This window comes from Taudactylus pleione, unplaced genomic scaffold (assembly GCF_031769625.1).
Source record: "Taudactylus pleione unplaced genomic scaffold, aTauple2 ptg000327l, whole genome shotgun sequence".
Taxonomy (NCBI): domain Eukaryota; kingdom Metazoa; phylum Chordata; class Amphibia; order Anura; family Myobatrachidae; genus Taudactylus; species Taudactylus pleione.
The window spans coordinates 4,038,002-4,053,592 of record NW_028284728.1 but is presented as its reverse complement, the minus strand read 5'-3'; the positions used below and the strand labels follow the sequence as shown (position 1 = coordinate 4,053,592).

Below are 15,591 nucleotides of genomic sequence, written 5' to 3'. Positions count from 1 at the left end.
TCTTTGTGACCCCCCCCCAATTTGTTAAGGTCCGTACACTTGATTTGAATGATAACGATATTGTTCATATCGTTATCGTACAAATCATCCAGTTTTTGGCCCCTTCCAATGACCAAACGACCATCGATGCGCGGGCACAAATGGGCGATAACGACCATCGCCTGTGCATGCTGGTCAACTTGGTCACTATTGACCAGGGTAACCAGATTTCTATAGTCGTTTGGGGGTTGGTGCATGTGCTGGATGTTCGACATCGATCATCCAGCACATGCAGGATGATCAGACAACGATATCTATATCATTGTCTGATCTGAATGTGTTTATGCACCGTTACTCTTGTGGGGCATGTCCAGCACTTACGGAGGTGCTGGGCTTCCCCCAAGCTCTCCTCTAACGGTGACTAGATGTCGTGTGCATGTGCACAGCATCTGTTCACCTGGCGGTGATCGGTCACCGCAACTTTTCCCACCTGCGGGTGGGAAAGGCACAGGGCAGGCTGTTTTAGCGGGGCGCCACTAAAAGGGCAGGGTACATTTTGCCCCTTTAAAATCAGGCAGGGCGCGGCACCCCGCTAAAACAATATATCGGGAACACTAGTTTACATTGTGAGACTCCTGTTGGGCCTGATTCTGAGCAGGAGGCAAAGTGACTGTTTTTGGTGGAAGCCAGATTCAGGGGAATATTTAATAATGAGTCATCTTCTTCTGATCACTCGTTACTAGTCTTAAATGGTGCTCCAGCCAATCAGCTCCTAACCGTCATGTTTGAAAAAAAAAATGACAGCAGCTGATTGGAGCACCATTTAAGATCTGTCACGAGTGATAACAAGAATATTGCTTGTTAAATATACCCAATACTGGGGCGTGGCTTGGAGGGCAAGCAGAGGACGTGCCATCACGCAGCTCCTGTGAATTCTGAGGAAAAAAGGCACGTAACTGTTACATTTACCACTTTAGCGGTAACCCTGAGGGTGGGTTCGCGGTGGGAGACAGCTGGTGACTCGGTGGTCCCCCTGCCTGGCTTCCCAGGAGAGGACCGGAGGGAAGAACCTCTTGAGGCCTTCCGGACTGCTGACATCCCCGACCTCGGGTGCCGCGCCTAGCGCGGGGTGAAGCTGAACACTGCTGGATCGCGGCGCGCGCCCATCGCCCTACGCAGACACCACCTACCTTGCGGGACCTCTGGAGCTGGCGACCCCTGCAGTAGCGGCTCTTGCTGACCACTCCCGGCTGTACGGCGCCCACAGATTCCCGTGCGACTCCTGGAGTCACTGAGGCGGCCGGACCTTCCGCACACCACTTGAACTGTGACCTTAGTTTGCAGGCGTGTGGATGAACATACCTGCACCCTGCTTAATGAGATGTGGATCACCTGCTGCGCGGCATACCAGCAAGCCGTCATATAACAAATCCGGAGTCACTGTCCTTTCTGCAGCGTGTGTCACTCCCTGGTGTCTCTGAAAAGGCATATACCATCTAGAGGGTGCTTGCCTGCACTCCCGGCCACAGGTACTGACATCACCTAGCCCCCATAAGCCAAATTCTCTGGCCCTCGTTAATAGGTAGGACTCTGCAGGTCAGGCCTCCTTGTACAAGGGCTCATTCTACATTTGGTTGTAAGTGTATATTTTTATTTTTTACCTTTACTTTTCCTATTCTCCTGTTTCATTGATAATTGTCTCACTCACCACTAGATGGTGGTATATCCCATCTCTTTGAGAAGCTGCTGAATATCCCATCTCTTTGAGAAGCTGCTGAATATCATGATGACCGTTGTCACAGCCACTCTACTACGATATTGACTACCAAGCCCGTGTCATTTTAGTCTTTTCTACCCATAACATTTTAGCTGCACTATGGATAAATTTGTAGCTCCAAATACCCCTAAAACACAAAGAGCTAGGGGCGGTGGCAGAAAGGGTGATCAAGCTATGGACTCCATAGATGACCCCTCTATCTCCTCAATTAACACTACCGACCGTAATGCTAGTTCTACATCCGCGACTCCATCACTATCTTATGATGAGATTGTCAGAGCTATAAAGGAGACAGTGGAACCTTTGCTTCAAAAACAGGCAGACAAATTTATGGGAGCTGTCGCCAACTTGAAATCACAACTATCTTCAATAACACATCAAGTATCTGTGAATGAAAATAGAATCGGGACTAACTTCCATGAGATCTCTGAACTAAAGCAACAGGTCTCGTCTCTGACGTCTAATCAAACTCATTTGTTAGCCAAGGTCGATGATCTAGAAAATAGATCTCGACGCAGTAATCTTAGACTCGTAGGCCTGACGGAGTCTGTAAAGTGTCCGGACCTCACCAAATTTCTGATGTCAGACCTTCCTGGTTTGCTGGGCCTATCCTCGGAATTGAGCTCGTTGGAGATTGAGAGGGCACATCGTTTAGGACCTTTCAGAGACTCTAATAATTCCAGACCCAGAGCTATAATCTTTAAATGTCTAAACTTCAAACATAAGGAGCTTATTTGGATGTCGGCAAAACAGAAGGGTCCTTTGCAATATGAAGGCCAGCGTCTCTTGATCTTTCAGGATTACTCAGCCGAGGTCTCAAGGGCTCGTAGAAGTATGTCACCTATATGTTCCCAACTGATCAAAACGGGAATTAAATTCACTCTCATGTACCCAGCCAGGCTTCGTATTTTTGCACCTGACGGCATAAAAGATTTTACGGAGGTATCGGATGCTCAAGCCTATCTAAAGGAAATGGTACAGGAAAACGGCTCGCCTAGCATGGATCAAGCTGATTGATGGGACTCTGGCTCTTCAAGATTCAAGATCCATATTGACCTTACGCATAATTTCACTTAAGTAATAAATGTTGATATTTGTTTAACCAATTTTCTCCTGCTTACAGTTAATTTGAGGTTTATTCTCATATCTGTTAAATATGGCTCTTTTGATTTACTTAAAGGGGCCTGTTCGGGGATTATTCCTGGTAATGGATAATTCCTAGTACTCTTTGGCTATTCTGATGGGGGCTTACTTATTTAGTTCAACTCATCTACACGAGTTTTGACCTAGTCAATCTTAACTTTTTGATAGTTACTATGTTTGGCTGTGACTGCGCTGTTATGACAATTCCAATTTCTCTCCACCATGTGTCTATTTTATTTTGTTATTATTTTTATTATTTTTATTGTTTTAATTTTTACTTTTTCTCTGTTTTTCTAAATGTGATAATTCTGAACCTGCTTTCTAGTAGTGGTAAATTCACAGAGCTTGTGAGACATGAGAGGTTTACCTCCCGAAGTTTTGAGTTTCTTTGCCACACATGTCATTCCTGCTGTTTATGCAACCTCCCTGGTAACCCTCAAAACTTAAACTTTTCTCCTAGGAGGATATATAGAAAAAGATGCATCATCCGATGTTACTCATTGAACCATAGATTGATCCATGCTCGTGTCTCACTATGACTTCTAAACTTAGATTTTGCACCTGGAATGTCAGGGGGATCCATTCCCCGGTGAAGCGGAAGCGAATACTAACCTATTTAAACAAATTGAAAGCGGATATTACATACCTCCAAGAAACTCACCTCTCCCCCTCTGAGCATGACAAGCTTAACATGTTACATCAAAAAGTGCTGGCCTCTTCCTCATATACTTCCAAGGCACGTGGCGTGGCTATATTAATTAGAAAAGGAATTCCTCATACTATACATTCGACTATCATAGATCCCAATGGTCGATATATTATAGCAGATGCCACCCTAGATGGCACAAGATACACATTGTGCAATGTTTATGGTCCTAATAGTTATGACAAGAAATTTATTTTGAATTTGATAAATATCCTGTACCCTTTCGCTGATACCCAAATTATAATGGGCGGAGATTTCAATTTAGTTGTTTCTCCAATTCTGGATAGAAAATTTTCCTCCCGCACCCGCCCTAACCAGCCCAAAGTTGGGCTTCAATATATGGCGTCCCAATTAAATTTAGCAGACATATGGAGAGTGAGACACCCAGATGACTTAGAATACTCATGCTACTCGGCTACCCATAATGCATTCTCTAGGCTTGACTATTTTTTCCTTTCTAGCTCCTTATCCCCAATGGTTTTAGACACAACCATCGAGCCCATTTCTATTTCAGACCACGCGCCAGTATGGATAGATTTGCAGGGGAAGTTCCTTCTGGGTCCGTGCTCGCAATGGCGGTTTCCAGCTAAACTCGCCTCCTCAATTAAATTTAAAGCTAGGCTGGGAGATGCCTGGACGGAGTATGCAAATAATAATCAAGGCCACAAAAATGATACTAGTCTTTTTTGGCAAACTGCTAAGGCAGTTTTACGTGGTGATATTGTGTCTTTTATGAAAAAATATAGATCGGATCAGGAAGCCACATACAAATCTGCTCAATCCTCCCTGACTGAAGCATTTCAAACATTTAAAGCGTCTCCCTCTTTGGTTAATAAAACAGCTTACTATGAATGCAGGCAGCATTTTAATCAAATTCTTACGCAGATTGATGACCGCTACCATCGGTCTGGTAAATCTCTTTTTTTTTCAGCATGGAAACAGTTCTGGCCGCTTGCTATCGAATATGTTAAAAGTGGAAAAGGGGTCATACCAATATTGCAGCGCTTAGAGATGAACACTCCAACACCCAATTTAAAGGAGATAAGATAGCAGATATCTTTTTTAAATACTATCAGAAGTTATATTCTCAGGAACCCATATCTGATTCGCAGAAACAATCTTTCTGGAACGGAATATCTCTTCCGCAGTTATCACTAACACAAATGGAGCATTTAACTAATAATTTCACTACTGATGAAGTCGATCAGGCTATAAAATTGCTTAAACCCATGAAGTCACCGGGCCCGGACGGTCTTAGCGGGGAGTTTTACAAAATACTCCGTCCGCATATTGTACAAACGTTAACTGACTTTTACAACTCTTTACTAGCCGGGGACCCTCTTCCGCAACATTTTAATTCAGCTATAGTGAAAATACTCCCAAAACCTGGTAGAGATTTACTTCTCCCTTCATCCTATAGGCCCATATCGCTACTTAATGTAGATTACAAAATCTTTACTAAACTCTTGGCAGATAGACTTAAAATTATACTCCCCTCTATTATACACCCGGATCAGACCGGCTTCATATGGGGCCGTAGCTCAGCCACTAATATCAGAAAAGTTCTTGCTGTATTGCAGTTCCTCCGCGACTCTCCGACAGATGATCCCGGGTTCCTTCTTTCGTTAGATGCTGAAAAAGCTTTTGACTTGGTGACGTGGGATCATCTGTTTGAGACTCTTAAAAGGTTCGGCATACCCTCCGCTTTTATCCATTTAATTTCATCTCTATACTCTTCCCCTAAAACGCAAATTCTAACCAATAAATACCTGTCCCCTTCTTTTCTCATACAAAGGGGTACGAGACAGGGGTGCCCCCTTTCCCCTCTCTTATTTGCAGCTGCCCTCGAGCCATTGGCCATAGCCTTGCGACAAAGCCAAGACTTCACTGGCATAAGAATCAGAAACCAGGAGTGCAAGTTATCTTTATTTGCGGACGATATGTTGCTTTTTATTTCAAGACCATTACACTCTATCCCTGCCATACTGAAAATTGTCGATATGTTTGGCTCCTTTGCAGGCTACCGAATTAACATAGATAAGTCAGAACTGCTTCCAATTAACGCACCATCCTTCCTGACTTCTCATCCTCATGTTGCTTCATTATTTACAGTTGTATCGCATAAACTTAAATATCTGGGTATCTTTATACCAACAACAATTTCATCATTATATAGTTATAATTTCTCACCTGTTATTCAAAAAATCCAGTCCCAATTACTACACTGGAAAGACCTCAAATTATCATTATTAGGCCGAGTGGTAGTAGTTAAAAATATAATATTTCCCAAGTTGGCGTATCTGCTACAAATGCTACCTATTATGACCACGAAGGCTGATGCTCTATTATGCACGCAGGCCTTTTCTAAATTTATTTGGCACTATCGTAAACCTAGGATGTGTCGATCTCGCACCTATCTACCCAAAATCAGAGGTGGACTCGGGGTGCCACATATTGAGGGGTTTGCCAGATCTGCCCTCTTCCGTTATATAACTGATTGGCTGTTACATACTAGTAACTTCACTGATCCTGTCCTAGAGGAGGCCCTTTTCCATCCGTATGCACCGGCAGCTCTACTTCATACCCCTATTGCACAAATCCCCTCAGGGATTAAATCTAATATATTGTTTAAGGACACCTATAGAGCGTGGATTAACATAAATAAAAGTCTAAAGAGGTGCCCCTTCTCATCTCCCTATATACCCTTCTGGGGCAACCCATCTTTCACCCCCTCCCTCGCTAATCCGAATTTCCGAGCCTGGTATCAGAAAGGCATAATGTCTATCAAAGACTTATTTGACCCAGGTGGTCATCTCCTTTCCTTTTCAGATTTGCGAGAAAAGTATGATATTCCCCAAACGCACTTTTTCATGTTTTTACAAATTCGCCATTACATTCAATCCTTGGATTCTCCTCTGATTACTTTTGGTTCTCCAGATATATTGTTATCAATATTGTCTTCGTGTAGACTAATTAGATTTCGTATCAGACACCTGTACTCCCATCTGGTTGAAGCATCTCCTCATACGTGGTCATCCACCATCCAAGCATGGCAATTGGAATTAATTGATTTACCAGATTTTGAATCCATTCTCCGTTGTTTAGACAAAATTTTGCCAGCCCTTAAATCCGCTCGTTTACAGGAAGTGCACATCCGTACCCTAAACCGTACTTATATAGCCCCTATCCAAAGAAAGTATTTTGTTCCCTCTGACTCGGGTAACTGTGTTAAATGTGGTCCGTCTGATGCTTCGCTATCGCACAATTTCTGGCACTGTGGTAAGGTTGCTAAGTTTTGGAATAAACTATTAGAATACATAAATTCCATGTTACATACACGATTACCCAAAACAGCTGCGCCGTTCATATTTGCGGAATTCTCCTCTTGGGAGGTTATCCATCCTTTGCAACCTTGGAAATCCCTGTTGACTGTTACGGTCACAGTGGCTAAGCATTTGATCCTCAAACATTGGATCTCTAGTTCAGCACCTACATTAACTGAGTGGAGGTCTGCTATGCTGGAAGTGTTAAATCACGAGAGGCGGATGGCTACGTATGATATAGAAAGAGGTGTTCTAATCTTCTCCAAAAAGTGGGAATTATATATTGCACAGTTGCCTGATCATTTGCAAGATAACATCTGGAAGGTGTTTGAACATACGGATTGGTTTTTACGAAGACAAATTGTTTAGTTACTTTTTTAGTTACACTTTCACCACCTCTTCCTCTCTATCTCTTATATGATTAGGTGCCTGGTTTGAGAACTTAGGTGCTTAAACTTGTAAATGCACTTGCTGATATTATAAGTTTTGGCCCATGCGTGGCGTGGGAATTTTTCGGATAACCCTGCTGGAAAAATTTAATTCTCACAGGAATGTAAACCTTGTTGTATCAACCGAAATATTATTATGTGATGCACATGTCGTTTATTATATTTTATTTTCCTTCTATTTCTTTTTATTTATTTTATTTTATTTTCCTACTTATTTTATTTTATTACCTTATTTTCTGGTTACTTTTATCACCTCTCTTTCCATTTTATTGTAAAAAAAAAAAAAAAAGACAGTAATTATTGTATTTGTCTTTTAAAACTAACATTGTTTGTATGTGTTTATGCAAAATCCCGATTGATGGAGATGTATGTTCATACAATATGTGACTTTTCTCTTATGCTGTTCAATAAACAGTTTTAAAAAAAAAATAATAAACAAAAAAATATATACCCAATACTGCCCTATGCTACTGCGAGGGAGCCGCTTTGCTAGCTGTTTTTACGTACACCGCCCATACCGTCATCATTAGAATCGGCATGTGCACGACCCTATACTAGGTGCAAGTGAATTGTCAGCAGGGTTCTCTCCTTCGTACACATGACTTCAGCTGGGCATTCACTATACAGTTTTCTGTCAGATATCTGTCCAATCTGGCTGGTTACCTAGTAATGTATGGGAGCAAATGACAGTGGATCATATGGTTTTAAATACTGAAAAAAGGACAAAATGTTTTTTTTTTTTTTTTCAAATTGGTTAAATTTGTGCCTTTTAACCAATTTGTCTGATCAACCATTTTTGACTGTTTTTCAGTGTTTGTGAGCAAATGGTTATCATTCCAACCAGACGGATATCTAACAGAAAATTGTATAGTGGATGCTCAGCTTAAGAATAGCACGGAAGTATAGCTACGCTTCTACGAGACAGATCTCCTGCCTGAGACTGCAGCGTTACTACTGCCCAGAATTGCCCGTTTCACCCGGGAAAGAGATCTGGCTAAGATCCATCCTTCTCAGGGGACAATTCATTTATTTTTAGCTGCAGCTATTTCTTTTGTGTGCCCGACGGAGCAATTCAATTGTTGCTCCGTTCGGACGCGAATAGCCGCGGCTGCACACATTTCTGCTCGCAGCCTCCAGGGCTGGCAGGCTGAAATGTGCAGTACGTCGGCTGTTTGGGCACCCAAAGCAGGACTTTAGACGGGGTTTACTGCTAGACCCTGTGGCTTTGGGCGTGTACACGTCTCGCTGGCGCCCGAATGGAGCTGCAATTGAATTGCTCCATCGGGGACCCATAGCGTCTGGGCGCCCAAAAAACATTTGAATCGCGCCTTGGATTTGGCTGGAGATGCGCAAAAATGTGTCAATGTGCAGTTTTGCTAAAACTAAGGAGATGCAGAATCCGGCCCATTATGTGGGAATTAGCCCGAATCATTGCAGCACACCTGAGCAAATGCGTAAAGCCATTGCTAATATAAAGGTCAAAGTGACAGATTTCTAAGCCACTGGTTGCATTGTCTGTCCCTCAACAATTAATAGCTCATTTAATAAAGTACAGTAAGCATTGTGAAGGTATTGTTCATCATGCCACACATTAAAAGTTGCATTGAGGAGACTGTACATTAGTGCTATCCACAAAATGGCTGACCGCACCATGTGACCTTTAGGAGCATCAGGTCATGTGACCATATGCTGGACCTTGTTTTGTGTACTAACACTAGATTTTTCTTCCACTTTTCTAGCCATCAACATGATGGAAAGGACGTTTACAGAGTTTTGCATATCCACTACTAGAGTTATCCCAGTCAAATGTAGATGGGTAAGTGAGTAGACCTCAATTTTATTTTATTTTTTTCTGTGTAACTTTATTAATGTCACTTTCCAAAGGTTACGAGGTTAATAATCTTAGTATTGGTGTGCGGATAAAGTCCCACAAAAGTGACTAACTGTAAAAGTGACTTAAAACATATTTGGTTTAAAAATTACTTTTTACTTAGGGGTCATTCTAACTAGGTGCGGGTTTGTTTCATGAAATTCACTTCGCATGAATGCTCGCTCACGGGATTCGCTCAATCCAATTAGAAATGCCAACTCGCGTTACTCGCGGGGAGGGGGTGTGAATTTCTGTAGCATGCGACTTGGGAGAAGGGCATGAAAAAGATGGGAAACCATCCTGGACCCCAAAAAAGTGATTATTTCGGTTAGCAGGACCGTATAAAAGTTTGTTAGTGGGCATAAAGAAAGTACAGGAGGTATTTAAATGGTGTCAATTGGCTGCTCTGTGCATAAATTAGAAAAAATTCTAAAAAGCTAACTGTTTTTGTTTAATCTCAAATGAATTAAATGAAATATAAAGGGGAAAAAAAATGATTTTGTGTTTAATGAGTCCACTTTAAGAAAAAAAAAATTGTGAAAAGCAATATTTTTTTTTTGTTTAAAGAAATACTGTCATTACATGTGAGGTGCCTAAACTAACCAAATAGTTTGATTTGGGGTTAATTTGAGGCCTTTTTTTCCCCTAAATACCCATAAATAATATGTAATTTTTGGGCCAATTAAGCTAATCTAAATTTCAAAATGCCTAATCATTAGGGGGGCTATCCAAGATGTTCTGCCCTGTGGGCCTGATTCACTGTGGGTCTCTATTGCGATCGTGTCTGCGATTACGCACGCAGGTCTGCTGCAAAAACATGCTAATGAATACCGTCGCACAGCCAGCATAGAGACTACCACTATCTCACATCCGTAATACCCTGCAGTCCTGCATATACATCGGGAACATCGAGTAACATCTGTCCCTCACACACAATTAAAACAGGTCTGACCTTACTCAGAAATTACTAACCTTGTCGCACGCAGTAAGTACTTAAGCTGCTTATGTCGTCACAGTGGCTAATTTACGCACGCCCATGCGACGGCGTTCAAACGGACAGGCACGCCTGCGTTTCTCCGACCCCCTCCCCCATCACCACCCCCCAAACGCTCACAGCCTGTCTCTAACTCTGCGATGGCTTACTATGCGCTGTGTGATCGCACTGCGATCATAGTTCAGCCGCTGCGCACACGCACTGCGGTGCATGCGCAGTATGCAACAAACGGCCGTCTGCGTATGTGATCGCAATAGCGAACTGTAATGAATCTGGCCCTGTCTCCCAACATTTAAACCTTTAAAATAAAGATTTTCCAAAAAAAAAAAAAAAAAAGCGAGCTTGTTATTGGATTGCGGCTGCGCTGTGCGGTGCGAGTTTGCCGTGAATACTGCTTGCAGAAGCCCAACTTGTACCAGCTCACACGGTAGTGGCCTGACCCCTAAGTTATTGCAGTTATTTACTCCAGTTCTGTGTTTTGATGTCAGTCATTACTTATAGGTGGTGTTTCTACGTTCCCTTGTCTAATTCCTGTTGTATATTTTCTGAGTTTGTCTCTGGCATGGATAAATACAGGGTCTGTAAACTAATTTTAGCTGCGGCCGTTATAATTGTCCACGTCTGTATTTCAGGGTCATGATACGTTCAAAGCGGCTCCTGTTGTTGATATTGTTACAAAAGGTAAGATTTCTATCGCATGTTGGGTTACTTTGTAAGGGGTTGACATGGTCGTCTAAGGGGAATCTTTAACACTTTCAAGATGAGAAGATTCACTATCGGCAATAAGGATTTGTAGTCTTAAAACTTGTTACCTTTATATTTCTGGATATCTTAAATATTTTGGTAAGTACTTGAAAGATTGACATATGTTATATTGGGGATGTTAGGGACCCATCTGATGGGGATCACCGTGATGTGGTAGGTGGGCATGCATTTTTTGGCAAACTTTTTTAAGCAGCTCATTGATTCTCCAAGTTACTTGTAGAGTTTATAATAATTGTTTTGACTGTCAGTATTCTAAGTGCTTAGAGTGTGCGTCTGCTTTTTATTTTTCTGGCAGATCTTAAATGTTCTCCAGGTTTTTAGTTTTATTGTTTTAGTTGAAAACAGTTTGTCTGACACTGCCAGTCGAATGTTGCAGTTTTTTTAATGTTGAAGCTGTACCTCTCCTATTACCTTCGCCTGGTCCCTGTGGCTCAGTGTCTGACAGGGGCACAGAGGTCTCACCAGGGAATGCAGTGGTAGGGGTGCGGCCAACCACCACAGAGGGACTTGGCCAACCATTAGAGAATGTCACGAACCCGGCTGACTCTCCGTTTGCAACTGGACCAGCTGGTTCGTGGAGGTGCGCACTTCGGCTGCTTACCGATAAATACACAATTTCGCTGCCACCATGGAGGAGATTACGGAATACTTACATTTTCCAAACAAATACCAATATTTCACACTTCATTACACACAGGTCTGTAGCAAGGGCCTCACAGGTTAAATAAGAATCGCTGAGGATATGCTAGATTAAATGTGTTTAATCTGAAAAATATTTACAAGTCTTAATTACAAAAATTTCTATATAAAATAAAGTACTCGGTTTAGGAGTCTCCCTGTTTGTTCGGGCTAATCCATTGAACCTCTGGATGGATTTAGATTTTTCACTATTCTATACAGCATTGGTCAAGGAAGGTTTAGGTGTGGGTCATTCTGTGTCATATCAACACACTGATTTTTACCTCACCAGCTCAGATTTTGATAAATTTGGTACATGGAGAGTATATTTGTAGTCTAAGAAAAATACAAAATATTATTTAAATATATCATGCCGTTACCAAAATATGGCTATATAAAGTTTTTAAAAAAAATCTGTCAGACACACAACCAGCATATTTTCAAATGTCCATAGCAGCTCTCCTAATTACGCTAGAGAGGTGGCAGTGGTGTCCATTTACTGTGTTTTTGTATTATTATTATACTTTATATAACGCCTTAAAGGTTCCGCAGCGCCTTACACAGGACATAAGTGAGCACACAAGAAAAACAGTAATAGTAATACAAAACAGTGCAGGACAAGGACATGGTTTATACACATAGCTGCATGACACAAGCAGCAGGGCCTCAGCAAGTGTTAGGTGACAATTGGGGGGGTTAGGAGTAAATAATACTATGGGCTCGATTCTATTCAGCGCGATGTAAATAGCTCCAGGAGTGAGCTCCCGGAGCTATTCAATACACCGCGCTGACAAGTCCGACTAATGATTTCTTCTCTCATCCCTCCGGGAATGAGAGAAGAAATCCGACAACAGTCCCGGCGCGAGGCTATTTTCTGCCCTTAGCATCGGGAAAACATCCTCGCGCCGGGAAGTTATGTCAGGGAATGCCCGTTATCGCGCCTAAACACCCTGTTTAAGGTGCGATAACGAGCCTTCCCCGACCTAACAGCGCGATGAATTGAATAGCTCCCGGAGCTATCTCCCGGCGCTATTCACATCGCGCTGAATTGAATCGTGCCCTTTGAGTAGGGGGAGGAGAAGCACGTGAGGGACGAGGGCCCTGCTCATGAGAGCTTACATTCTAAAGGGGAGGGGCAGACAGACAGGGGTGACACAGATGGGGCAGATAGTGAGGAAGGAGCATGGAGCAGTGGGTTAGGATATGTGCTGCGGAATGTGTGTGTATAAGGTGACCTGATATGTCAAAATTAAGTCCTTCATCTATCTCTGACAAAAAAATACATTTTGTTTGTGTTATTAATATGACAGATGTATAAAATAAAGCTGTAGTGCTTTAAGTTTTGTGTTACATTTTAGCATCTAAATACATCCAGCTAAAATGCAGCTATTATGGGACTGTCCCGCCATCCTAATAGTGAATACTTTAGTCCCAGCTTCTGGGTGCTATGCCATGCTCCTGTGAGTGGGTGCTTCTCACATGCTGAACCCACCCACAAATGGGTGCAGCCACACCCAACATGCCGTGGTCCCACAGGATGTTGCTGTATCCGGGCCCAGAATTTCTCTTGGCAGCCCTGGAGGTGACAGGCAGAACCAGGAGGGAATGGGGCAGAGTGGTGGGTTAACAAGGCCATGGAGGGAGGGAGGTGGCTGAGAATGGAGGAACAGGAAAGGCGGGGGAAAGAAGCAGAGGGTTGGAAGGCAGACTGATGAGGGAAAAAAGGGGGAACAGCAAGTGGAGGAGACAAGAGGGGGAGGATAGGGGTGGATAAAGTAGAGGATTATGTGGGCACTGAATATGGGGGATGGTTGAAGTAAGTGTGTTCATGCTGTGGACGAGGTAATAAGTGAGATGAAAACTGGAGTGGAGGCGACAGTGTGATGTGGAGGCGACAGTGTGGGTAAAAGTTCTGTTCAAAAATACAGGTAAAAGAATGGTGCTGCTAATGTATGAGAACAGCTCCAAAAGTAAAATATAAAGAGGTGTGTGTGAGTAGTGGGAGAAGGAATTGGTTATTAAAAGAATTATTAAAGTGGATAGTTGTGATGCAGTGGAAAAAAGGTGATACAAACAGGAATTTCTGTAGTATGACATTTTTATGCCCTTTCCTATGATATACAACACAATAGGCTTTGTGAGGGAAAACTTTTTCCAAATTCCAACTGAAATTTGTGACCGTGATTATCTCAAAAAGTGTGTCGACAAAAAAAGTAAAAAAAAAATTCTGGAAATAGTCTATACTAATGTTAAATGTTTGTCAAAATGTAAAAGCGGGAGGATAATGGGTCCATAGTTAAAAATAATTTTAAAGCAAGGTAGTTTATTCAAAAACGCTGGGTTTATTACAAGTAGTAATAGATTTGATGGCTTCATTAGTTTAATTATATAAATCAAGTTGAATAGAAATACTTGACATTGTGTTAGTCAGTCAGCAATGTTAGCGGAAGATAGTGTGACAATACCTCAGTGGTTTTTAAAGTGTCATCAGGAGACACTTCCAATTCTTCCAGTCGGGGTTATAGGGTTGACTTTGCATAATACATCAGGCTTCCGTGGATAGAAGAATGATGGTGAAGGTCCAGCTGGATGAAGGTCACTTTTTAAATTTGTCCTCATCTTCATTCTTGTCCATAACATAAACAAGCCACCGTTTCTTCTTATACACAACGGATATATAGCCATCTATTAGTGTCAACTGGAGTTTGTCTAGAGATTTTGTAACAAATAGTGTAGATGATGTAGCCTTAGAAAAAGTTTTCACAGAAATTTTTATGTACTTGAATCAGCAGGTATAAAAGCCTGATACTGTTGTGTTCCCTGAATAGTTACAGACCAGCTGAAACGATCATTCAGAAATGTTTCGGACTCAATATTGCGTTGTGAACGTCAAGTTAATTCCAGATAGATTTTCTACTGCCTCATTTATAAAGTTAGAGAGGTGTATGGATTTGGTTCTCATATGGACATTGTAGGCTAGCTCTAGCTGCCAGTCTCTTGACTGTGCCGCCAACTCCATCACAGGGGCCTTTCCCACGCTCTGGCCTGCAAATACTGAGCATGATTCCTGACCATTGATTCATGAGAATGATTCATAAACAATGCGTTAACATAATTGAAGATCATTATTTATTTTCTTGCAAGCATTATTCATTGTTTTTAGTTAATAGTCATATATGAACTTTTATAATTGGGCCTTCAATATTTGAATTTTTGGAAATTCTCTTAATTACTTTTTGACAATCTCTACATGTGAGAATATGTAATATCTATATTATATATTCTCACATGTAGATATTGACAAAAAATAATTAAGAGAATTTACATTTAATTCAAACATTGAGTGTTGGGCTAATTTTAGTTGTTCCCTCATATAATTGGATTTAGAAGTAGGCCCTGATTTTTTTATTTTTTATTTTTTTTTTAAACGTAGTGCCTACTCCTGTTTAAAATAATTTTTAACTATGAACCCATTATCCTCCCACGTTTAATTTTTACAAACATTTCCAGAAATGTTTTTTAATTTTTTTTGTCGACGGACTTTTTGATATAATCATGTTCAAAAATTTAAATTTTTAATTTGGAAAAAGTTTTTCATCACAAAGCCTGTTGTGTTGTGTATCATAGGAAAGGGCATAAAAAACACAGTAAAATGACACCACTCCCACCTATCTAGATTTTTGAAAACCATATTTTGGAAACTGCATGAGATATTCAAGTAAAATTTTGTATTTTTCTTAACTACATATATACTCTCCATATACCAAATTTGAACAAAATCCAAGCTGGTGAAGTAAAATTTTAACAAACAGTGTGTTTATTTGACATGGAATGGCCTGTGTATAAACCATTCATCTGAAGAAAAATCTTGCAACAAGGTGCTGTATAGGAGCTGGCCAAAGTGCTG

At 41.4% G+C, this 15,591-nt stretch overlaps 1 protein-coding gene across 2 annotated transcripts in view; it reads left to right on the top strand.

Annotated features, from left to right (window-relative positions):
• The window catches only part of TTC3 (tetratricopeptide repeat domain 3), a 165,029-nt gene that overhangs the window by 5,322 nt on the left and 144,116 nt on the right, over nt 1-15,591 (top strand). For both annotated transcript variants that reach the window (XM_088443152.1, XM_088443151.1), the window contains exons 2-3: nt 9,117-9,193; nt 10,874-10,922. In XM_088443152.1, the coding sequence (XP_088299278.1) occupies nt 9,125-9,193; nt 10,874-10,922 (118 nt within the window). In that variant the 5' untranslated portion in view covers nt 9,117-9,124. The remainder of the gene's footprint in view (nt 1-9,116; nt 9,194-10,873; nt 10,923-15,591) is intronic.